The sequence below is a fragment of the Cyclopterus lumpus genome, chromosome 1, assembly GCF_009769545.1.
Source record: "Cyclopterus lumpus isolate fCycLum1 chromosome 1, fCycLum1.pri, whole genome shotgun sequence".
Taxonomy (NCBI): domain Eukaryota; kingdom Metazoa; phylum Chordata; class Actinopteri; order Perciformes; family Cyclopteridae; genus Cyclopterus; species Cyclopterus lumpus.
The window spans coordinates 3,551,072-3,576,387 of record NC_046966.1 but is presented as its reverse complement, the minus strand read 5'-3'; the positions used below and the strand labels follow the sequence as shown (position 1 = coordinate 3,576,387).

Here is a 25,316-nt window from a genome sequence, read left to right as displayed (position 1 = left end):
TTCTCTTCTCTCCTCCCCTCCTCGTCCTTTTTGCCGACAGCCACTTCAGTGACGGCCCAGCCTTTGTTCCCCCCCGCCCCCCCCCACCCCGGCTCAGGCCCTTATTTTTACGTTGAGCCGAGGGGACCTGCCCTTCTGGAGTAAGAAACCCGAGGCTCTCTGGTGACTTGCACTGTGTGTCGAGGCCGTGGATTGTTTGCTGGGTCGCTGCCGGGTTTCCACATGACCGGATTAGCAATTAGCCTTAATGAGCTTCGGTCAAAAGGTGAGAGCGCACAACGATCTGATTGGGAGATTTGAACTGGGTAAGAGAAAAAGAAAAAAAGGTTAAGCGACACTTGAGCCGAACTAAAGCGGCGAGTTTAAGTACCTGCTCGGGAAAAGATCCCTAGTCTGCTGATGATGATATGGGCTTCTGTTGAGGACAGATTTACAGTATCTCTGTGTTACAACTCATGACGGAGGTCTTTGAAACCCTCTTGCTCATGTGAAAAGACAATCTGTCCCAGAGCTTACTCTCAGAAACACACACACAAGTGTAGCTGGAGCAGCTGAGCTTTAGATTGCTCCAAAATCCCCTGTGACCGTGGGTTTGGGCCAGAGGGGTGAAATAAACTTACCACCTGCTACTGGTAGTGCACACACACATACACACACACACACACACACACACGCACACACTTTCCTCTAACATCTGCCACTGCAGTTCCTTGTGTTTTGCCAACACCGGAAACTTTCAGACTAATAGTCACAGCTCAAGGCGGCGCTTAAGGTTTCCCAGCTTTCTAATGGCTGTTCGTCTTACATCATTAATGCGTATCAATCACCGCAAACACATATGTGTGGGGGGGGGCCCTGTTATTCACTGAGCTGTGAATAACAGGGCTGAGAGGCTCAGTATTGAGATGTTTGAGTTCAGAGAGCAGACAGAGGGAAAGAAAAGGGAAAGTGACTGAGAGCAGCAGCGCCACTCAACACACTAAATAACCAGAACAGCCCTGGAGCAAATACAAATGTGGCCGATCTCATATTGTTTTTTTGGCCTGTCAGACTGATTCATATAGGAGCTGTTTGTCGTGTTGTTTCGCACATATGCTATTATATATAATTAGTTTTATTATACATTGAGCTGGAGCCAGAATATTTTTTTTGTTTGGTACTTGAATGTAGTGATTGTAGAGGGATATACAGTATATAAATATACATATATAAATATTCTTATATATATGTAAATATCACAAAAATATTTGACTCTCACCATTGACATTGATATTATTGGAACCGGACAGGGAAACATTAAACATGAAATGGAATTCAGTGGTACCTGAATAACATAAAACACTAAGAAACAGTTTGTACCTGCAATGACCCTGAATTAAATTATTGACGATGTGTTTGTCGTTTATTGTGTTCCTTAACACCAGCATCCTTATCCACAAATATCTGGTGCTTCTGAAACGGTTTCACGGTCTCTAGTCAATAATATAATGTGTGTGTGACAAAGAGACACCAATGGCATTGACACACACGCGCATACACACACACGCACACACGCACACACACACACACACACACACGAGTGGTCATGGAGGACAATCAGCGATCAAACGTCCAGCCCCTCTCGTCTGACTCCCTTTCATCTCTGCATGCTAATTAACCTTGACCTGAAACCTCCCAGCGCTTAATTGCTACCATGGAAACGCCTGCCATTTGTAGAACCCACGCACACATGCACACGCACTCACACACATGCACACCCACAAACGCGGTGTTCAATTAGACCCATCTATTCTGCTTGACTTGCAACAGTCATCGCCATCGGGCCGTCAGTTATCACCTGTCTGTTTCTGCCTCGTCGACTCATAGAGATAAAGAGGAGCTGGAGGCGGGAAGTGAGAAAGAGGAGGAGGAGGAGGTGACGACATACAAAAGTGTGCAAGGACATGAAAAAACGTCTGAAGAAAAACAAGTAGCCCTCTGCTTCTCCTGGTGAAATATTGGATAATTGCTCCTCATTGGACCTTGAACCGTTATTCAAATCTGAGACGTGTAGAGGGGAAATTGCTCTATAATTTCTAAAGAATTAGTAATGCCAAAAATGTTTATATATATATATATACATGGTAGGTGAAAGGTACAATATTTCCCTTTAAATGGCATTAAATAAATAGACAACAGTACTCAAAGTTGGACAATACTACAATACTGAGAAAAAAGGTTTGCTGCGAGAGAGAAATAAAAAAAAAAAAGAGTTTCAAAAAGAAAGTAAATGAGGGAGAAAAGCGGCCCAGTTGAAGTGCCATCAAAACCAGCCAAGCCAACGGCTGCTTTCTCCTGAGAGAGGCCATTGAGAGAAGCGAAGCAGGGGATGGAAAGCGCCCTTCATTCCTTTAGAAGTGCAGACTCAAAGTGTCTCCCTCCCTCTCCTGAAGCGGGGCGACACACCGGGGCAGCACACATACTCACACCTGCGTACGAGCTGGGTTCAAATGAGGCCCGTCACGCCTCCGACGCTGACCTTACGAACCCGCGGGGGACCGGCTTGCTGCGCTCGCATAACGCAGGTCTTCTTACTGGGGGAGGGCTCAGTCTGAACATGCAGGTTGTCAAGCGTCAATGTGTTGTGGTTAATAACCCTCTTGTCTCTTCCCTCCTCTCACTTCCTCCCACTTTCCATATTCCAGGTGCTTAAGACCAAAGGAATTCTGCTGCTGGGGGTCATGACACACACACACACACACACACACACACACTTTATACTACACCCATACCCCCCTAACCTCACAATAATTACGGTAATATTCAGGTGTCATATGTTGAAAAGGTTCTTGTGCTGCTGTTTGTGTGACAACAAACTCCAACGCGGCTGCATTTGAGGAGTTTTAGGGTTATTCTGTTGTCACAAAGGAAAAGTAGATTTCTGGCAATTTTTCCATTTATTTACTTTGATGGAAGAAATATTTTTGTGCATCTGTTCGTGTAAGACCCACAGACTGTATATAGGAAATGGATTTTGTCACCCCAATCACCAATTGGTTTTGTGGACTGAGGTTTTAAAACCTCTGCATTTTGGCCTTTGCCAAATTGGCTTTTGAATGTGGAAGAGTGACGTAAAGACGTAAAGGTAGCCCCGCATTAAAGTCCTCTTTATGGTCTGTTTGACTTTAAATCATGCTGTATTGAAGAAGACTTGAAACTGGAGATTTGAGACCATAAACTCATGTTTACAATGTTTACGGAGGGAATAAATCAAGAGTCATTTTATATAGACTTCTATACAACCAGAGGAGTCGTCCCCTGGTGTCCAGTAGAGAGAGTGCAGGTTGAAGACTCTTCAGCATTGAACAATTAACCACCAGATGCACTTGAGATGGTCTGGTTATTTTACTTCTCTTCAGGTCCAGGAGTTTTTTGTTTCTTCAGTAGGAATAATGGACAGGTGCACAGCCTCATGGGACAGTATGGGAGCTAGCACTGGAAACTCTTCTTGTCCTGAAAAGACCGACGGCGAACTGTCCAGCACTGTATAGCAGTGTTCAACAAGAAGTTCAACGAGAACAGGGCGATATCCTCGGCTGCGAAGATGTCTGGGAAACACCAACTGTTACCTAGCGGGTCGCTACGGCGACAGGAATCTTCTGTGCACTGTTGAACGCACTGACAGAAACCCACCCACCCGGAGCGCCGCTTGTAATCATGAGCGCTGTGAAACAGGCTGACATCATAGCCTTGGGTCGCTCATTCCCTCGCTGCCTGTCTTTTAAACTATATTATACGTGTGTGTGTGTGTGTGTGTGTGTGTATATTCAGAAGTAAACTGTCCAGATGTTTAGGCTCCACTAACTTTCACTACTACCTGGAGCCTAACCTGGAACGTCCCCGCCCCTCTTCAAAATGAAACTTTATTTTCTGCCTGACACAGATAATTTAGTCATGGTGGAGAAAGCAATAGATGGAAATCATAAGATGAAAAGAGAAGAAAAAAAGGAAAACGGCGGTGTCATGATCAATTGTGTCAGAATTTCACATTATAAGAAAAGAAACAGCTGCCGCTACGATGAGATGAGACAGATGGGGAACAACCGATGGGGAAGAAGAAGAAAAAACATAAACGGCTTCAATAATAAAAAACATGATCTGGTCAAACGTTGCAAGAGCAAATTGTTAAAATTCCTCTCTCTGAACTCATAAATGTTGTCCTCCAATGAACTGTCAGGACGCAGTGGAGCCCGACTTCTAATACCTGACCTCTGAACTCAGGAACAGGAAGAAACACACACACACACACACACACACACACACACACACACACACACACACACAGTTCCTCCTCTGTGTCTCCCTTTGTTGCCAGTCATCTGTGTCTCTGCACGTCTGCCAATGGTCCGTAATTCAATTTCTCTGGACGATAAGAATCTGTCTTTGTGTTACCGTCACGAGGCCCGAACACACAAACGAGAGGAGGAGAGGACGCGGAGCCTCTTCAGCGTGTGAAACTTCAGCTAAGATGGAAGGAAATAAAACACACTGCGTTTTGTTTTTGTGAAAGAGTGAGGAGACAGAGAGAGAGAGAGAGAGAGAGAGAGAGAGAGAGCGCGTAAACCACAAAAGCTCTCCTCTGACTCGGCCCATTTAGGCAAAGACAGGAAGCCTGTGAGCCCTCAGTCGCTGCTGTTACTCAAGGTGGAAACAGACGGACAGACGGAGAAAGAGAAAAAACGGGTGTGAGGAGGAAGGAGTGATGCCATGTGATCAGAGTCCTGACTTGTCTTTGCATAGTTTAGATGATCAGATGGCAGCTTCATCCTGCATTACCCAATCTTCCTGGCATCCTGTGTTTTTTTCGGTGTGTGTGTGTGGGTATGCGTGTGTTCTCCCCCCTGACACTTGCCGAGAGGTCAGGGTTCTTAAGAGGAGCCGTCCAATTACTGGTGGGCATGGCGTTACCGTAGAGATGAGAGAAAGCTGTAATTGGATAATGACACATCAGGGTTGGAACCTGTCATTAGACACTCGCGGGGACAAATATACATAAGCACTCGGGTATGCACACACACACACACACACACACACAGGTCGGGTACCAACCTGTGATTACAAACCTGCTGATCTATCACCAGCCTGCAGCTACACAATTACAACATCTCTCCCTCTGTCTCCCTCTTCACAAATCCTCCAATCACCTCTGACTGACAGCAACATTCACACGTTGTAATTCCAACGCTATCTATGGCAAGTTAGTTTCATGATGGTTCTAAAGCGGGCAATTCACTTAAAGTGACAGCGGCTGATGTGTGAAGGGTCTGTTTCTCCCCCCTGCCCGGAGTCCTCACATTATGTAAACATAGTGCGTTTTAATGAGCCTAGGTCGCCGTGGTCACCTCAAACACACTCAGCTTTTGGTGAAATAATGTGAGAGGCTCTAAACTTGTGAGCAACATCTCTGGGAGGGAATCGCTGGTCAGCGCCCAGTTTCCTCTCTCGGGTTTCCTACTGCATCGGTAGCCTGGATGAGGGTCTTGCATAAGCCTCTCAAAATCAATGTGTTAGGCCCGGGGGAGAGAGATGGGTAGAGGAAACGAAGGCAGGGAGGGGGGGGGGGGAGTGTAAGACTTAAGAGAAAGGTGCTGCAAAGAGAAAAGAAAGATAATAGAGGAGTAGGGGAGAGGGAGGAGAGAGAGAGAGAGAGAGAGAGAGAGAGAGAGAGAGAGAGAGAGAGAGAGGGAGAGAGAGAAAGAGGAGAAGGGGAAGAAAATGGGGGCGCAAAAAAAAAGACCAAGCGAGCGGGGGAGGTGGAGAGGGAGGGCAGGAGAGGTTTTCTTTTGTGGCGGTTGGAGAGTGACAGGGGTGCCAATGGAGTGGCCGGCGATGACGGTCCCGCTGGAGAATGCCGGCTATGCCAGTGGAGTGGCACTAATGGAGCCAGAGAGGGGATGCAGTTGCCTGCCCCGCAGGAGGGATATTGTGCGACTGGACAAGGCGACTTGACACAGAGCCAAGATGGAGGATTAGAGGGGGGAGGGAGGGAGGCGCCCGGGGCAGGGAGAGACAGCCATGTTAGGTCTGCTGACTGATTGACATAAACTGAAACCTCTCTGTTTACCATTTGACTGGCGAGACTGTGTGAGCGCTCGGAGTTTCTGGCCTTTGTTCTAGTTTGTGTGCAGCAGGAGTGTGTTTCTTCTCTCCGTGGAGCAGCATTGATAAACCCTTGAGATTGAATTTGGCACATAGGTTTTACGTAAGTGGTTAAACTGGCGTCCACAGAGTGACAGTATAATATAAGCAATATCATCCATACTGTGTGAAAGAAATGGACGTAGTCACCGTGACGTTCCCTATTGGTTTGTGGACTACCGTTTGGAGGCTTCGAGTTTGGCATTTTGCCAGTCGGTATCTTGGTTTGAGGCCGTCACCATTTTCAGCCACCAGGCGTCACCTTTCGGCATCTTGATTGTTGGCTGTATCCATCTTGGTTTTTTGGATATTGCCATCTTGGTTTTAGGGCATCGCCATCTTCGTTGTTGGCTGTGGCCATCTTGGCCTTTTCAGCTGTCACTATTTATTTATTATCGCCATTTGGGTTTTTGCAAGTGACAGGAGAGGGCTGGAGCTAAGTACAAGTGAAACGGTTACAATTAACTTTTCATGAACTGAGGTTTAAAATTTAAAAGTCAATCACCTTGTAGCCCCGCCCTAAAGCATACTCTGCTTTATGTTTGATTCTAAATTACCATAATCTACTAAATGAACATCATACTGTATTGAAGAATACTTGAAACTAGAGATTAACATGTTAACCATGTTTACTGAGGGAATAAATCAAGAGAGAAGTAAAGTCATCTTCTATAGACTTCTATACAACCAGAGGAGTCGCCCCCTGGTGGATATTGTATGAGCGCAAAGCACTTCCACATTGGCTTGACTTTTTAGGCCAGTAGGTTGCTGCCAGGTCTTATCATGTTTTAGCACGAATGATGGTTTGAAGAATGTTTGTCTCCACAGTTTGTATCATGTCTCCTAACACCTTGTACACAAAACACACACACACACACACACACTTTCTCTCTGATAAACACAGCGAGCAGGGGTCAATATTGCTGAGTGGCTATGATTGGGGTGAGTAGAGCAGCGTTGAATAGTCATCCCATCCCATAATTCACTGCGCCGGGCCACTCGCCGAGACACAAAAAAAGGAAATGTCGCACCGTCGTCAACGCTGTGTTATCAAGCTAAGCGCAGAGGCTAAAAGTGGGCGAGGAGAGGGCAGAGGAAGCAGACGGAGGGAACGGAGAGGATGCGGGGCGATTTAGCGGCTCCGTTGGGAGGCGCTACCGCACACGGGGACCCTTAATCGCACACCGGCGAGGCGAGGAAGCGCTTTGATGATGCTCAGGAGACCTCACACGCACAGCGTAGATTCACACACTGTCCTAACTACCTGCTTCCAGGTAAGCTCTTCCTGGCGTTGGCTAGGTATGTGACCCCCCCCCCCCCCCAGTAATCCACACTCAGGTTACGCACTTCTTTCTGACAGACACGCTGGCTCCAGGCTTCAGGCTACCTGCCATCTACAGTAAGTACTGACATACCTCTCTACTCTCCTTTCCGCATGACTCTCCCTTCCAGCTCTCGTCCATCGCTTTCTACTTTTGTTTTCCCCTTTTCACGGCTAGCTCAATAGAGAAAACATCTCTGTCTTCACCTAGGTAGATCCCCCCCACCCCCATTCTGTTTTTCCACACCATTTAAGACAGCAAACACATCTTTAATCTTCCTTTTAAACACCCTTCTTTCCGTCTCTCTCTCTCTCTCTGCCGGCGTTCATTATCCTGGATATCTCGTTCGGTTGACGCTGATGCTCGCCGACCTTTCACCTGTGCGCTCTGAACTGTGACACTGGCACACCCTGGGCGACAGCTGATTAATTGAGCTGCGTCCAGCGCCCCAAATGGAGCGACGGATTGAACATGAGAAATTTCTTTTTCAAACATTGACATCTGATATGTTTGTCAATTTGTCAGGCTTTTGTTTTATTTTGTTATTGTTTACTTTTTATCAGATGTATGTTAAAGTATATCAGTCAGAAAAAGAAAATGTACTTAAAAGTCATATATGAGATGTTTTTTTTCGTTTACACAAAATAAGTAATCGTTGCAAGGCAAAGAGAATTAGTTCTAAAAAAAGACTATATTTATATTTCTTTAGGATTTACGATTCGTGGACTAATCAACACGGTTGTTTTAATCAGAGTTTCTTTCACATGAAAGCACCATTGAGACCAAAAGGACAGATTAGTTGACTAATGGCGGCCCTGGGTTTAATGCTCATGCTTTCATGTTGACATAAACCTGACGCTGTGATTTGTGAGGAGAGGACTCGACATGGACTACAGACTCTCTTTACATGATAAATAAGATAAGATAAAGCATTATTGTCCTTTCACACATATTTTTGTCTTGCTTCACCTGCTCTAAACTATTGCTTATTTTGAGACGGAGCACAATCAAACATTTCAACATTTCCTTGAACAAATATAATTTATTGCATGACTTTTTACTTTCACTCACAAACCTGTGTTTTTAAGTGATCTTGAAATTGTTACTGTTTCCAATTTAAATAAATAAATAAAAGTTCATAGTGAAAAATGTGAAGCTGCACAGAGCAGCTTAGCAAAATCCACACGCACGCACACACAGACACACACTTGCTTCCTGGGCCCCGCGCAGGAACAAGTTAGCTCTAGCCGCGGTAAAAGTTGAGTGGGGCTTTTCATATCTTTACATTCTGTCTGTGTAACATCATCCTTTGTGCCGGTGCCCTCTGAATAATGCCAGTTGGGCTTTTGGCGAGCCCATCTCCGAACCGCTCGAGCATGAATTAAGGCATTGTGTCGGGATCTGAATGGCAACAAAAAAAAAAAATCACTTCTTCGGAATGAGTGGCCTTGAGCAATCCAGATAGGCGGTCGTGTGATTCACATGATGGCAATGCGAGTGAGTCACTGACACTCAACACCTCAACGCGCTGTGCTAACCGACGGTTTGCACTCGAGGTGAGTCGGAGTGACGTGAGAAAAAACACACACACCGGACCGAGAAAGGGACATTAAACAAAAGATAGCTAATGACAGCCTTTTCTTTGACATTATGTCTGTGTGTGTGCTGAAAAGATATGTGTGTGTGTGTGTGTGTGTGTGTGTGTGCGAGAGAGAGAGAGAGAGAGAGTTTTTATATCTGTTAAAGTGCATTCAGAGAAAAGGGAGGGGGCAGGAAATATTGTTGAATGGTACAGCGGTGCGTTTGTGCCAGAGTGCATTTGTTAGAGAGAGAGAGGGAGAGAGAGAGAGAGAGAGAGAGAGAGAGAGAGAGAGGGGCCCATACACACAGATGCCTCAGGCGCCTCAGACAGACATAATGGCAGATATTTGCATTTCCTATGTACACAAAGTCGACAGCCAAATATCTCTTCATGCAAAACACTGCAACTAAGCATGCTATCAGCAGATACTGATCTTTTTTTCTTTTCTTTTTTTTTAAATGGCAGCAAAACCAAATAATCCCCTTCAACGTCGTCTGGAATAACCAGAAGGAGGACTTTTTTTCTCTCTTCCTGTTCCTCCATGAGCATCACAACAGGGTCAGCATGGCCTTGATGTGAGTGGAAGAGATGACCTTCAAAGATAACAGTGCATCACATGATTGGAAGAGATGAGAGAGTATGAACCTTTCACTAATCAACTGAGTTCTGTTCCAGCAAGGTTCCCTGACATCCATCCGACATTCGACATCCCAACACCCCTTAGGGGTTAAAAAGCGCTACATGAGATATGAATCCCCCCTGACCCCCCTTCCCTCTCACATACTCCGTAGCTCTCTCACAGCCCAACGACAGTTTTGAAAAGAACATGCTGCCAAATTTAAAAAAATCATAATAAAATGAACATCTTTAAATCAATGTAATCAGTGTATCCGCAAGGCTGAACAATTGTGAAACTTGATGCATCTGGAAAACATTCACTGACAACATATTTTATTTGTTTTTCTAAAATTAGTCATGTGCCCACACACTACGCGGACTACGCCTACTATGGTTTTCCGCTCTCAGACGTTTTGTTGAGAAAATCCCCAACATCAGAGGAAAATCGGCATTGGCACGTCAGCAAACATGTGTGAGATCTCTCCACAGGTACGAGCCGGTGCTGGGCAGACGGTTTCCCGATATGTAGCATACCACATATCTGGATCTGTCTGGGAGTCTGTCGGGGGAGCTCCAGCCAATGAGAGCGCAAGGGTTGTCTTTAGGGCATTGGATGTTTACATGAATTAATATAACACACAACACAGAGACTGATCTACGTCGTTGGAAAAGGTAACAAGGACGGTGACCCTTTCTATGGACACCATCTACCCTGAACACAGGCGTTTTTTTCCACTCCAAAGGAAATCTGCCACAGAACATAATCCTCGCAGCAGAATAAACTCATAACTTCATACGGTCTTTTCCCAAATTGTGCCTCTCCATTAACAATAAGATGACTTTCAAGTATGTAAGTATTTTATGTACGTATACATAATACTTGTTACATTTAATTGTTCTTCGTAGAATGTGGTCTGATGACCTTAATGAAGGTCACGTTGGTCGCACAATAAGGTTCTAAATGCTACAAGTTTGATCTTAGAATGAAAAACAATCCATGCCTTTGGAGAACAGCTGTTACAAGTTTCATTTGTCATGATTTCTTAGGAGGAAGAGACGACCCCCCACCCCTTCTCACTTCTACATATAAATCACCTCCTGCTTAGATCTCCTGACTGGAACATTCTTCACCCTTTTGACCTCTGCGAGGGCCCAGAGGTCATCGTCACTGTGGCAACCAAAACGCCCGACGCGCTCCGTCTTAATTAAAAAAAGCATGATTTGCTCAGAGTAAAAGCGTTCATCTCCTCTACCTTTGACCCCCTCTCTTCCTCTTCCTTCATCCTCCTCCTTTCGTGCTCCTCCTCCTCCTCCTCCTCAGCTAACCGTCGACACGCTGGGAAAGCCCACATCTTCTGAAAGACGCCTGCGCTCTTGTGACCATTGTGCTGAGCCTGTCGCCTCGGCCGAGGTAATACGTTTGTGTGTGTGTATGTGTGTGTGTGTGTGCGCGGCAGGGTTAAGCTCTCACAGAAAGACAAAGCCACAACCTTCGAGGCTGCTAAGCAACAATGCTGCCTGGTAAAGCCTCATCAGGGCACCGTTTAGCAGAGGATTAGTGACTATTACACACATAAACACACACACACACACAAAATCGGAGCCTCATCAACTCATCAATTCATCAATTCAAACCCCGGGCCACTTTAACTCGTTTAATGTCTGCATTTTCCTCCTCTCAATCAGCTTGTCCATATTGACTCTCAGAGCAAGGATGAAGGCACAACTAACTTCCCTTCAATTTATTTTCTTTCTTTTCCTCCATCTTTCACTTCATCGACGCTCCAGCAAATTAACACAAAGTCAAAGTTTTAGGTAACGGCCCGACTCGACACCAAACACAGAGACACGCTGTGACCGAGTAACCAGGGAAAAACTGTTGCCGAGGGACGTTTGCCATAAAAAGGCCGAGTGCCATAATAACGCACATAAATACACACTAACACTGTCCCATCAATCGAGCCTCATACTCAGGCATGACCCGACTGTTCAGCTGTGGAAGCAATGACCCATTCTCTTATCCTCCCTTCACCCCCTCTTTCATCTCTCCCTCTTTCATCTCTCTACTGATTTCTGTCCAGCAAAGGGAGAGAGAGTTGGAAGGGAAATGCAGAAAAGAGAAGAAACGCGACACAAATACATTTGTTCACGGTCAACATTGTGTCATCTGCATAGAGATGGAAACCAATTGTGTCGTGCTGAATAATTTAAAAGGAGCTTCATGATAGAAGTTTAAGAATTGAATCTGGTGCACTTGTTTCTTAACATTCCTGGTATTTTTGCATCCTATGAAAGAACCCAATTTTACTTGTTAATTTAGTTGGGTATACTAGTTTTGTTGCTTTTTGTTTATCTTGGTTTAAGAATTATGATCACCAGGAAGAAACAGAATAAGAGCTGAACAATATAACCTCCATGAAGGGAGGCTTTACTGCGGGACTGTTGTATTAGATTTTTAGCAGTTTACAACAGGTACACTAATAAACTAATAAGCTGGTGACTGATGGGAGGTATTTATAGTGTCGGTAGTTTGATTTTGCCAAATCGCCTGGACTGCTGCTTCTTTTAGTCAAAGGTCACAGCGGTACTCAATCTTCAACTTTGTCTGAAACCACTCATTCAAACCTCACTCTTCACTAGACTCTAAATTATTAACTCAATAGCCGACAGACACTTATGAGTCATCATCCTGATTCGTCATCATATATACACAACACACCACATCAAATTAGGGATTGTGGGAGGTTAGCAGAAAGTAGTGTGCAGGGTTATTGTTTCATCAGAAGAATTAATTTTGTTAATCCTTTTACATGCAGTGGTCGAAGTGGGCCAGGACACTTCTACATGTTACTCTTTGGCAGATCCGGAAGCTACCAGTACTCTATTCTGCCCTCACCATATGACCATAGCCTCCATGACCTCACCCATAGGTTATTTGTGGTTCTTTTCTTATCTGTCAAATATAACCTTTTATGTGTCAATTGATTCACTCATCTGCACAGACATGTGGCATACCTCAAGGATATATTCTTGGGCCACTTATTTTCTCTCTGTATATGCTTCCTTTAGGTCAAATCATTCAGCACCATAAACATCTCATTTAACGCTTATGCAGATGATACACAGTTATATCTCCCCATTAAACCCTTTGAACACAACAAGCAAGCCAACTCTGACAAAACTCTGGTTCCTTTACCTCAAATATAAAGGGCACTGCTAAAAACCTGGGAGTTACTTTTGACAGCGAGCTAGGCTTTGGACATAACACAGAAAACATGTTTCTACCAACTCAGGAATATATCTTTAAAATCTGAGAAATGTCATCTTTTAGCAATACAGAGAAAATGATTCATGTTTTTATTTCCTCACAACTGGACTATTGTAATGCCTTGTTTACCTGCCTCAGTGCCCGAGTTGTAGCTAAACTTCCCCTCACTACCTCTTTCTCTCTCACACACACAAACACACCCACCCACACACACATAAACACACACATTTTTCCAAAGCCCCAAAAGAGTAAAAACATAATTTTCATAATAGCAGGTTGAGCAAGTGTTCATTTATAGCAGTACTGTCGCAAGAACCAAAGTGGGTCCGGCTTTGCACATACCTTCTGACCTCGACGTAAAAACTAACAAGATTCCACTTCGGAGGTTCTCAAGGGTTTCTTGTTGTGTTTTCTCAAAATAAAAATACACTGTAGGGGGTGGAGACGGAGACATAAGAATATTGACCACAAATACTGTTGGCGTAGCCTCCGTGGTTGTCGTTTCTTCCGAATGACTCCCGTACGTCTGACGGATCTGCTCGCAGCCTTTGTGGCTACAACGGCGCCAGCTTGGCAAGTTTTCTTTCTTTTCCTGATTGTCATTTAGCAACTCTCTCTTCAGTCTCCTTTCTTTCTCTGTCTGCAGTTGATTTATACCGGACTATATTTGGCCGGGTAAAAAAAACTAAACAATTATAACACAACGTAATGAATGCCGTTATGCTGAATGAAGTGTGTGTGTGTGTGTGTGTGTGTGTGTGTGTGTGTGTGTGTGTGTGTGTGTGTGTGTGAGTGGGGGGGGTTCAGTGAAGATGTGCAGCAGATGAGGGACCCTCTGCTAAACACATACACCTGGAGAGCAGAGGCACACACGCGCACACACACACACACACACGCACACACACACACACACACACTCACACACACACACACACAGAGAGGCCGCTTGTCTGCGACAGCTGAGCAGAGAGCAGTATATCCGAGTTGTATTTTTACCTCGGCCCACACGCTGAGCAATATGCCAACTTTTGGCCTTGAGAAACTCACTCACACACACAGAAAAACAGACGCACGCCCACAGACACGACAGGTCGAGCCCAGGCAACCGCCGTAGCGGCCGCAGAACATAAACAACTTTCACACACTCTCTGAATCATCTGAGCATTTCAATATTGTTTCAGATAAATATATTCAGCCACACGTATAAATATATGCGACCATAATTATTCCCCGGGACCACAAACGGCCGTGACGGGAAGGCATTTCCCACAGGTTTTTAGCAGTGCTGCCGCCCGGCTGGGGCGATGCTGGCAATGCGCAGCTCGGTTTACAGCGCAGGCACTCAGGCCTGAGAGCGAGGAAGTGGCCTGACGGCAACAGGCGGCATTTCACCAGTTTGGAAGTCAAACTGGAACGTTTATGTTCTGGAACCGAAGCCGCCTGCGAAACCCGAAGTGTAACTTCAGAAGAGAAACCTGTTTCTGTGTTTCGCAGCTCATATCTCCCTTGATCCGTCCTGCTCCCTTTCTCCTCCCCATCCACACACACACACACAAACACACACGTCTCTCCCAGTGGGCAGCAGCTGTTGGAGTGCTAATCTCCATCAGCTACTGAACTGGCTTCTATGGAGAGGGCCACGTAAAATCGGCTCCCTTCGCTCCTTCATCCAGAGCGAGACCACTCGGCTGGGTATTTCCTTCTGTGCTTCACAATGTCTGTTTCCATAGCGAAGTCACAGCGTCTGACCCGCACGAGCCATCGCAACAATTCATCTCAATGGACTCAGAACAATATTTCAGTTCACAATGCAGAGTGAAGGATAGAGAGAGAGATAGAGAGAGAGAGAGAAATAAAGAAATAAAAACACAGCACTTACAGTCTGTAAAGCTTTGTCGTTCCCAGGAAAAGCAGCTCGGGGAAGACGGCCAGATTATTCCGATTCAGGCGCCTGGAAAAACACAGCATAAATTAGGGGAATAAACTCTCCGTATCCACTTCCAGACAGTGTGGGCGAAGCGGTTACATGTGCGTATGATTAGCTTTTTAAAGGTGAGATTTGTGTTTCCTGAGCATCATATCAGATTATGTTGTATGTGTTTTGATTGTAACGATATTCAGACTAGTTGGAGGAGTCATGCAGGGACCAAGGAGATTGATGGAGACATTAAAAACATGTTCGTGGACGGATACGCAAAAAAAACCGACTCTGGGTTTAGCCCTGATTTAAGAGGTGCAACATGGGTGCCAGACAAACAGTGAACTCGAGGAGGACGAAGGGAAGGCGGGAGGGGCAGGGGGAGGAAGACGAGAGAAGGGGTTCAGATGAAGGGGAGGTGTGTGTGGGGGGGGACGGGACTTTTTTTTCTTCTTTTTTTTTTTTTTACCACAAAGGCAGAGAGGAGATGATGTGGGAAAAACAAACAGGCAGTCTGGCCGGGCTACCGAATGTGTGAAAAGGACCCCACTGAGTAAACAAGGCCCTCACAACAACCCGTCATCACGCACGCACACACGCACACACGCACACACACTCACACACACACACACACATGCACACACACACAAACAGAGAAGTTGAGTTTAATAATCTGGGTGCGATCATTTAACCCTGGTTGGGTGGACTGAAGAGGTTTGTGTGTGTGTGTATGCGTGTCAGGATTAAACAGTTTCAGCAGTCTGTCGCTCATTGTGTTACTCCTCTGACTCACATCATGGCACAGCCACACACACACGGAAACGTATGATGTGCCGGCTGCTACTGGAGGAGAATGATGAGAGGAAAGAATAAAGGGAAGGATGGAGGCAGGAGGAAGAAAGAGTGACTTCAATCTAATAAGAAAGGCCACTGATAGGACACACATTTACACACACACGAACACAGATTGAAAAAAATACCACGGACTTTACTCAAACACAACACTCCAAAAATGTCACCAACTCCATTCAAAACCCCTCTTAAAGTCTCTCAATGGCTGGGCCTGGTCTTTCCCCTCCTCCTGCTTCATGAGGGGAGGACTGATAACGTCAGCCCCTTTGGGTCCGCGTTCCACCCAAAAAGTGCACAAACATGCACAAACGCGCGCGCACATTCGCACTCCGCGGTTACATCAGAGGCAGCCTAAATATTTAACGTCCCGCGGAACGGTGTTCCTGAATTATTCACCCCTCTTCCGTTAACGCCGGCTCTGGCAGCTAAGAGCCCCACGTGGTCCCGCGGAGAGGCCCATTCCTACGGCGAGGCCTCGCCCAGCCGTGAGCGCCCCGTTAGTGGGCCAGACCTCCCCAGGGTGAGTGCACGGACCGGTGCTGGAGGTAGGGAGGAGGGATCAGGACGGAGGAGATGTGTGTGTGTGTGTGTGTGTGTGTGTGTGTGTGGGGGGCGGGGGGGTATGAGCTCATTCTCTTAAAATAGATGCAATGCTGTCAGACTAGGAGACTGAGCGAATGAAGCAAAGATAGTGAAGGACCAGAACCAGTCTGGTTCCATTAAGGTGTTCACACATTTATTCATAATTTTTCTCCGATGTGTGTGATTATTTCATGTTAACGCCTTAACCGCCACGGCTGGCTCAATGTAGAGTCACATGAGAAAAGCTGAATTGATTGAGCCATTGATTTTATGAATAATGCTGCGTTCACAGCCAACGTTACTCATAGGATCATGTTGTGGTTATTTACATAATTCGCTTCATTCAAAGCCATGTATTTCTGCCAACCACCATTTCTGCTTTGTCCATGTTGTTAAATTCATACAAACATCGGAAACAGCAACGGCCCTGGTGTCTGGGATCATAAGTTAAAAAGTGAGCTTTTTTGCATTTTCACGTTGCGCTATTCTTTGCGTATACTCGGGTCCTTTGGCTCCTAATCGCGAGCGGGCGAAGGATGAGTACAAACACACGGTGGCAGGTTTATAGAGGCAGTGGTGGTGTCCATTAAGAAGTGATCACCTACGTCTACTTTGAAATGGCTGCATGCTTGGAACAAGTGTAAATTGACACGTGTTGCTAACTTTTTGTAAGATGTCGTACAGACCTATATATGGAGGATAGGTTGACAATAACAAGCGTAACTCAAATGACTCAAAAAGCGGGATCGTTTAGCACTGAGGATATTCAAATGGCCCACACCAGGATGGAGGATTTTGGCCATAATTCATATCAAAATGGCCTCTGCAAATGAGAAGTCTATCCTTCTATTAATTAATGATAAGTTGTGAAATGTATGTTTTATTTAATATCAAAATTGTTGCCGATTCATTTTTGTCATTGATTACCGCACTTCTCTCAGAGGGCAAGACCTGCCTAAAATGTTTTTAAAAAATGTTTTTGTTTGAAATGTTTGAAAAAGAAATATACATATATCTGGCATAACTTTGATTTACTCAAATATCCAACACCTTGCGTGCCTATAAAAGTGAACTGACAACCTCTAATGCCCATTTAGAAGTACCGACTGCCTCCGACTCAAACAATCTAGTCAGTAGTGAAATATAATGTATACTTCTGTGCGTGTCTGGATGTGTGTGTGTGTGTGTGTGTGCACATAAACGCCCTCAGAGCACTCCCACAGTCGTGATTCATTAGTGAGAATCTGGCTGAATGTGAATGAAGTCGCCACTAGTCCGAGGTGCGAGAGTCTCTCCAGCGAGCTAATGTCACACTGCAGCGTGGTGATAATCCCTGCAATCATAAACAGATGCTGGAGGGCCGCAAACCCACACAGTAAACACACACAGACACACATACACACTCTTAACACCTCAGAGCCTTGTAGATGTGTGGTACTACAGGTTTGCAGGCTGGCAGGGAAGGAAATAACAAACCACCAGAAATGCAATTATTACTCCAGCGATGCCACTGCTGCCATAATACACACTGGACACACTGGACACACACACACACACACATCATTACTGCTGCCATAGTTATATCCCAAACCGTGTGGACACTTTGACCTGACTGCTGGCGTAGTAAACCGCCACTCGCCAGGGTTTCACACGCTCCAATCTGATATCTTGTTGCCCCATGCTTTTTTAGCATTTTCACAGCTTACTGTTTGCCGACACATACAACACAAGTTGGCAGCTGTAGTGACTCTGGAAAGAATCCATCCAAAAAAAAAAAAAACGACTGGATGACAAGGAACAGTTGTAGCAGATGATTTCAAGCTCAGTCGCTACATAAAATGTATGTATATTACAACCCGATTATCTTAGTTTGAGGTATAATCATCCGGTTTGTGATCGCCGTCGACAGACGCGCCTCTCCACCTGTAATCTGTTTTACAGTTATTCATCGCCGCTGAAGTGATCGGTAACGATGCCGTCGCTCAATTACAGGCTAATCATCTGAGGCTCTATCTCACCGCAGAGTCTCAATACCTGTAATTACTGTTTCCTTTCTCTTTCTGTGTGGCTGCTGTCCTCTCCAATCTCGCAGGCTTTGAATTGGATAGGGGGGGGGGGACTATAAACCAGTTAGAGGAGCATAAGAGGATCAGGAAGTTTCTATTCTCCATCGACAGAGAGAGAGAGGGAGGAATGTATGACATTCCTATCAGCGCGGGACAATAGAGAGAGAGATGGGAGGGTGGGTATGGGAGAAAAACAAAAGAGAGGTAAAAGCATGAATGAAGTGTGAGTGGCTGTAAGGGGGGGCGGGGGGGGGGGGGGGTACCAGTCAGTACTGACGAAGCAGCCTTGCGCAAGTTGATGCGCATGGACGAGCGTGCCCATACCCATGCATGTTGTTGTGCCTGTGCACGTGTGTGTTGTGACATGCCTATCTCCTCCACACCTCCTCCGACCCCCCCAAGCCATTGCCCCACACCTGACCCCAACCTGCCCAGCCCTGCAGGGCCTGTCGCAAAAGAAGAAAAAAAAGGGTGAGGGGGGGTGGGGGGGGGTGGGGGGGGGGGGAGAGGAACCGTTTTCCCCCACCGTGGGGGGCAGTCACTGCGGATCCGTCAGGCCAGCTTAGGGCCCTCTCCTCCGGGCAGTGGTGCCCAGCAGGCGCACCCCCCCCCTCCCCCCCCCCAGACCCCCAGAGGACGGAGGCCTTTGAAATGAGCCCCCCGAGACTCCAGACGCCGGAGATGTGCCATTGTCCGGCGCCTGCGGGCGGCGGGGGGTGGGGGCACTGATGACTCCGACTCCACCTTTGTGTTTGTGAACATGCCACGCCAGAGACGCTGCATTACAGTTAAAAGCCCCTCGCGAGGACACCAGAGAAACAGCCCCGTTGATTCAGAAGGTTAGCTGCTTCGGAGGCTCTATCTGCTGCCGGTGTTCCCAAAGCGGACTACATCGTACATGCAAATGTGTGTTTGTGTGCTCATATGTACGAATGAGATTCTGTAGTTCACCCACGTGCACTATCTCTTTGCACGGAGGGACACAGTGAGATATTGCCCTCTTTGTCTGCCTGCTGTGGGCAGGAATTCCCAGACCTGCTTGGCTGGACAGAACCCAGCGTCGGACCGCGCGAGTAGCAGATTCCCTTACAGCTGGTGCACAGAGCGTCTCGCTCTGTCAACAAAGAGCAGCCGCGGGGCGGCGGGAGAGATGACCAACCAGGCCCGGTGACACTTCATGGTTTCATCCCGGGCTCTCCTGAAGAATCTGCCCTAAAAAAAAGCGATCATGAAGATTAACTACCTTTGCTCGGTTTAGTGCTGCACGTGCGTCCGTGCACAGGCGGATACCTCCATGTGTATTCAGGTAATGTATGTGTTTTAGTGGACCTGTACGCGTGTGTGTGAGCGGCGCATACTTTTTTTCTTTCTTTATGTGCCTTTAATTAAAAGCTAGTCTCTGAGCCTCCTCAGACTCCTCATTGGCTGGCAGCCAGGCCCGCACGACACACAAACACCCACGTATGCGAACGGCTCGCACGTCAAGCAAAGTTGACAGTCGACACAATGGACATATCAGCAGCCAGGGGTCCGCATCCCCCCCCTGTCTGTCTCTCACACACTACCATGACTTAATTATGCCATAACTGCCTCGGGGTCGGATGCTGAATGCCAGTCATTCCCCGGGCCAACGCCATAACAACCTCTGGCCGTTCACTCAGCCACTGCCCCGTGACTCGATTGCAGTTGGAGAAATTGGAGTTAGACGCACCTCATGGAGGTTTAGGTTAAACATTTATGAAGACACACCGATGGGGTGGGGGCTAAAACACCACCAGGTCAAGACCATGGATGTATAAAGAGAACTTAACCCTAAACCTTTTATTCCTATCAAAGTTTTTCATTGGCGCATTCAGAAAATCAAGTTGAGTTTCCGGGTATAGAATTTGGATGAAAATACTCCGATTTAGCCCCGTCTCCCAGCCCTCGGTCCAGCCTCGGCCTCATTCACATGAAGGGAGGGAGGAAAAATAACTCTGGATTCGGCTTCTTTACAACGTTTAGGCTATTTTGATTGACCTGAACAACAAAAAAACATCTGCTGAGTTACAGACGCCTCATTCCCAATGCAAGTCTACGAAACAAAGTAATTTTGGGTCACATGAAGGACCCGGGAAATTGTAATTCCACCAGTTGGCCACTGTGTAAAATTCTCTTCCGAGGGGAACTTGGTCTCAAAACCCTTTTAAGAGACTGCCCAGGACATGAATATTACATTAAATCACAGTAAAATCTTTGGTCGTCAGTCCAAGACATTGCTACTAGATCAATCAGACAAGTCCACTTATTTCCAGCTTTGATGACCTTGATGATCCGGCGTCAAAAGCGTGGTAGTGTCAGAAACTCAGGGCCAAATTCACCGACCGCTACGAATCTGCATCTACAAAACCGACAGGGCGTTAAAAAAAAAAAAACAGAACACACTGGCTGATGTAACATTGAAATTTAAAAAATGTTTTTGCTGCATTTTGAAAACATTCAAAGCAGCAGGTGGATGACACAAGTTGATGACATGTTTCCACCAAAGCCACTATTCACCAGGTATTCAAATCAAAGCGGCGAATCAGGGGAACATCTTTAGGAACAAGAATCATGCAGCCAGAAGAGCGACACACACTTCTACCATACGAGTATTGTCGTTCTGGTGCCTCGTGTGCACTTTCTGTATGCTTTATCGTTCAGCCGTCACCTATGTTGTATTGCATTTCCACATACGTAAAAATAAACGTTTATCTTCGGTTTCCAAGCACCAGCATCGTCAAGTGTTTGAAAAGAAGAAGGGTGAATCAGGGGAAAAGCGGTGGCAGCTTGTATCCAAAAGTGTAACTCACAGTCTCTCCAGTTCCTTCAGGTCCTGGAAGGCCCCCCTCTCCATCGTGGAGATTTTGTTCTCCATTAGCTGCCTGAGAGAGAAACACAGGAGAGGCAATAAGCACCGGACAGGAAAAAAGAGCGATAGAGCGGGCAGTGATTTGTGCGATGACACCTCGAGAGGCCAGAGGAGGAAAAAGAAAGAGAAAGATGGCCAGATGGGGCCAGAGATAAGAGGGGAGGAAGAAGAAAGTGAGTGAGGCGGGATTGACATTGGAGAGGAGAGGGGAGGGGAGGAGATGGGTGGCAGCGGGTGAGAATAAAAAAGACAAAATAAAAAGAAGGAAAAACAGAGTGGTGGAGCTAACAATTCATTTCATCACGGAAATATACTGAAAAGCACCTCTCACAATGAGAGGCGCCTTCAAAATGCTTGTTTCAACCAACAGGCCAAAGCACAAAGATATTTCACCGACTTTCATGTATGAACAAAAAAAACATTACTCTCTCACATTTGGGAAGTTGCAACCCGTTTTTTAGCCTTTGTTTTTGCTTTAAATTGTGAATTTCTTTTAATTCGGAGCATGCTAGCTAACCTACGTTAGCAAGGCTAGCTAACCTACGAGGTTAGCTAGCTTTGCTAACAGCGCTAACGTTTACCTGGAGGGGGGGGGGGGGGGGGGGGGGGGATACTGTGGGCCGTTGACCGTCGGGACGCCGTTATAAGCGGTAACAGCTGTACCAGCGCAGTGCAGCGTAGCGGCCTAACTCCAGGTTCTCCGCTAACGCGTCGTCTCTACATTGCATGACGGAGACTTATCCCTTTATAACGGGAACAGAATATTAACACGAGGCTCCGAAGTCTGCAGCAAGATGCCGCCAACTTTATTCCTCTCTAACACGTCCGACTATAGGGTGTCCCCCCCCCCCCCCCTTTTCTCTCCTCTCCGTGCTTGCCTTCACAATAAATGCCCCGGACACACACCGGAACGAGAATGTTGAACGAATGAAACTCGGCAGTGCTGGCAAAGAATTCTGTCGACTAAATTGTTGGAGCTCTAATTGAAATGGGAACGGTTGTGGTCGCGCGCGCGTGTACGCGCGTGTGTGTGCGTGTGACCGGCGCACAATCAGACTAGACGGAACACTGGGGAAACCGCTAGCGGAAAGACTGGAGCGCGCACACGCGCACAAACACACGCTCAATCAAATACATAATCTCTGGAGGAATTCCAACAATGTGTATTCCCTGCCGTTCACTTTTAGCCGCTGGATAGCACACAGACACGCACACGCGCACGCACACGCAATAAAAGCAGGCTATCCCCGTTTCAGTCTTAACCTGGACTCATCCCAGGTGACAAACTTGTTCTTACTTGACTCTTTTTCCTTTCCTCTCCTTTCCTTGCACCCTCCCTCCCTCCCAGCATGCATTCCTCCCTCCGCGGTTACACCTAACGACCGCTATCTCTTTCCCTCTCTTTGCCCGGTGGTTAAAATAAGCCCCTCCTGACACTTCCACTGGCAGATTAACGCGACAGCATTAACAGGTGCCGGCGCTATTCTGTTTGGACACACGCACGCACGCACGCACGCACGCACACACACACACACACAGACTCAATGAAATCGCCGCTCCTCCTAGACGCAGTGCCGCATGCGGCAGCTCCAGGGCTGCTGAATGAATGAGCCATATGATGCCTGACCAGAACTGGGAACTGCGTGTTGTGTTTCTGTCGGAGGAGTTTTTTTTAATTGAAAGGTGATTTTTTTTTCTTCTTTTGCATCTGTAAAAAGGAGGAGAGAAGAAAGGAGGTACAGATTTAAAAAAAAAAAAAGAGGTATAGAAGACACTTACAACACTCGCAGATGCCTCAGTCCGGCGAAATCCGCCTTGGTGATTTTAGTGAGGTTGTTTGCGTTCAGATCCCTGAGGAGGAGAACGGGTTAGAGAGGCTGCATGAGATATGATAGGTTAATACAAATTAATTTAAAAAAAAAAAAAAAAAGACAACGCAGGTGAGCTCCTATAGTTGTGTTGTTGTTGTTGTTGCTGAAACTTGGTATGCCGTGGCCGATGCGTGGATTGTCATCTGAGCGTCACGAGGATCACGGAGCAGGCTGCCGCGCGCACACATTTTCATTTCATCAAGGGGGTCTCCGGCTATTAGAAACCGCGGGCCTGTTTAACTCAAAGCCCACTTGTCCAAATCCGTTTTTGATTAACTTCCTCGGCTCTCCAGACAAACTGTGAATGCAACAGCGCGAACCTGCCGCGGCGCACCCGGACTTCAGCTGCGCCGGTCGGCGATAACGAATACAAACACAACGCAATTAGAACTCACGTGTTTCTTTTCTTTTCTTTTCTTTTTTACACTTTACGTGACAAAAAAATTAAACACGTGCCATGTAGCTGATTTTACAGTGTTTCACGTGTTAGTTCTCATGTAAAGCCCTGCGCTGTTAAGACCTGGTCCCCAAGGAAACTATCCTCCCACTATACCGCCGGCATGCCGTTTAAAAGGACAGAAATACAAGTGCAACAGCAGTTTAAAAACAACATAAGAACAGAATATGATCATAACACCTCCTCCAGGTGAGGCACAGCTTTATTAAATACACGCTGGAAAAAGAGTAATGTAAGTGCACACTTGTTATTTATGTATGGCAGACAAAGAAACAGGTGATATTCTACAGATATGTCCTATGAAGTGTGTTGAAATTGTTTGGGGAATGTTGTGCGCACATTAAAGCCGAACTGCGTTCTTCAAGCCCCCCCCCCCCCACCCCACCCCCCACTCGGTACTCACAGTCTCTCCGTGTTGCGGGGTATGTTCCTGGGCACGCTGCGGAGCCCCTGGCCGTGACAGTCCACTGTAGTCCCCGTGCAGGCGCACTGTGCCGGGCAGGGCTGTCCGTTCGCTCTGCCGGACAGGACCGATAGCAGAACGGCCACCAGAAGCCCCAGCGCGGTCACCGGGGAGCGGCCGGGGCCAGCGGGGCTCAGAGCTCCCACCATCACTGCGGCAAGTGGGGGCCCACAACGTGAGACCCACAAAAAAAACAAAAAAAATACTAACAAAAATACAAGGGCGTTACAAAAAAGAAGCCCCGATATCCCCTGAAACCAGCTCACCAAACTCTGCAGCACGAACGGGATGCCGTCCTTCTCTCCTCGTTGTCCCCCCCCCCCCCCTTTTCAGACGTGTGTTTCCGAAATTTCTCCCTCTGAATTTACATTTGGTTCTCCTCGGAGGGGTTTCGATGCCTGAAGGCTGTGAACCGGTGGGCAGGGAGAGGGGAGGTCGACGAGGCGGCGGACCGGCTCTCTGGCTGCGCTAAAGCGGCGCAAAGTTCCACATGTCCCCGGCATGCGGTGCCCAAATCCCCGTGGTGTGTGCTGCGTCTGTGTAGATGTGCAGAACCAAGCCAGTTAAAACACCTCGATGCTTGATCTGATCCAGAGAAACGCACACTTTAGTGCGCACACACACACTCCAACACGCGTACGCACGCACGCACACACACACACATACACCCACACACACGCACACACACACACACACGCTCCAGGTGAGGCTGTCTTGGTTATTAATTCACAACACGCGTCCGGCGAGGAGGCACTTAGTTCCCCACCCCCCCAAACACCCCCCTCCCAAAAAAAAAAAAAAAAAAGAAACTCAGTAGAGGTCACCGTGGTGGAGAGATGTTGATTGATCCGATCAGGTATCAATTGCTGGTCAGTGGCAACGGCAGCGCGAGGGAGGGGAGAAAAGCCCCGGAGAAGACCAGCGCGCAACACTATAATCCAACTCTGCGTGGTGCGTCAAAGCGCTGCTCCCGAGTGTGTGTGAGGGGGAGAGAGAGAGAGAGAGAGAGAGAGAGAGAGAGAGAGAGAGAGAGAGAGAGAGAGAGGGAGAGGGAGAGACAGACTGGAGCGGGCACGTCTGCTACTGCGTCTGTCCAGGCAACTCTTTCTCTCTCTCTCTTTCTCTTTCACACGCGCGCACACACACACGCGCACGCTGCGCTGCGTTCCCCCCTCAGGGCACACAGCAGCAGGTTTCCAACTGGCCGTCAGTCAAACAGCAACAGTTTGATTCCCCGCTGCAGTGTCCCC

The 25,316-nt window shown here is 47.0% G+C and overlaps 1 protein-coding gene across 1 annotated transcript in view; it reads right to left on the bottom strand.

The window, feature by feature from the left end:
• The window catches only part of LOC117739049 (slit homolog 2 protein-like), a 46,746-nt gene extending 22,531 nt beyond the window's left edge, over positions 1–24,215 (bottom strand). The window contains exons 1-4 of the mRNA XM_034545322.1: positions 24,007–24,215; positions 23,055–23,126; positions 21,217–21,288; positions 14,847–14,918 (exon numbers count right to left, since the gene is read on the bottom strand). Coding sequence (XP_034401213.1) covers positions 14,847–14,918; positions 21,217–21,288; positions 23,055–23,126; positions 24,007–24,215 — 425 coding nt within the window. The remainder of the gene's footprint in view (positions 1–14,846; positions 14,919–21,216; positions 21,289–23,054; positions 23,127–24,006) is intronic.
• Between the last annotated feature and the right edge of the window lie 1,101 nt (positions 24,216–25,316).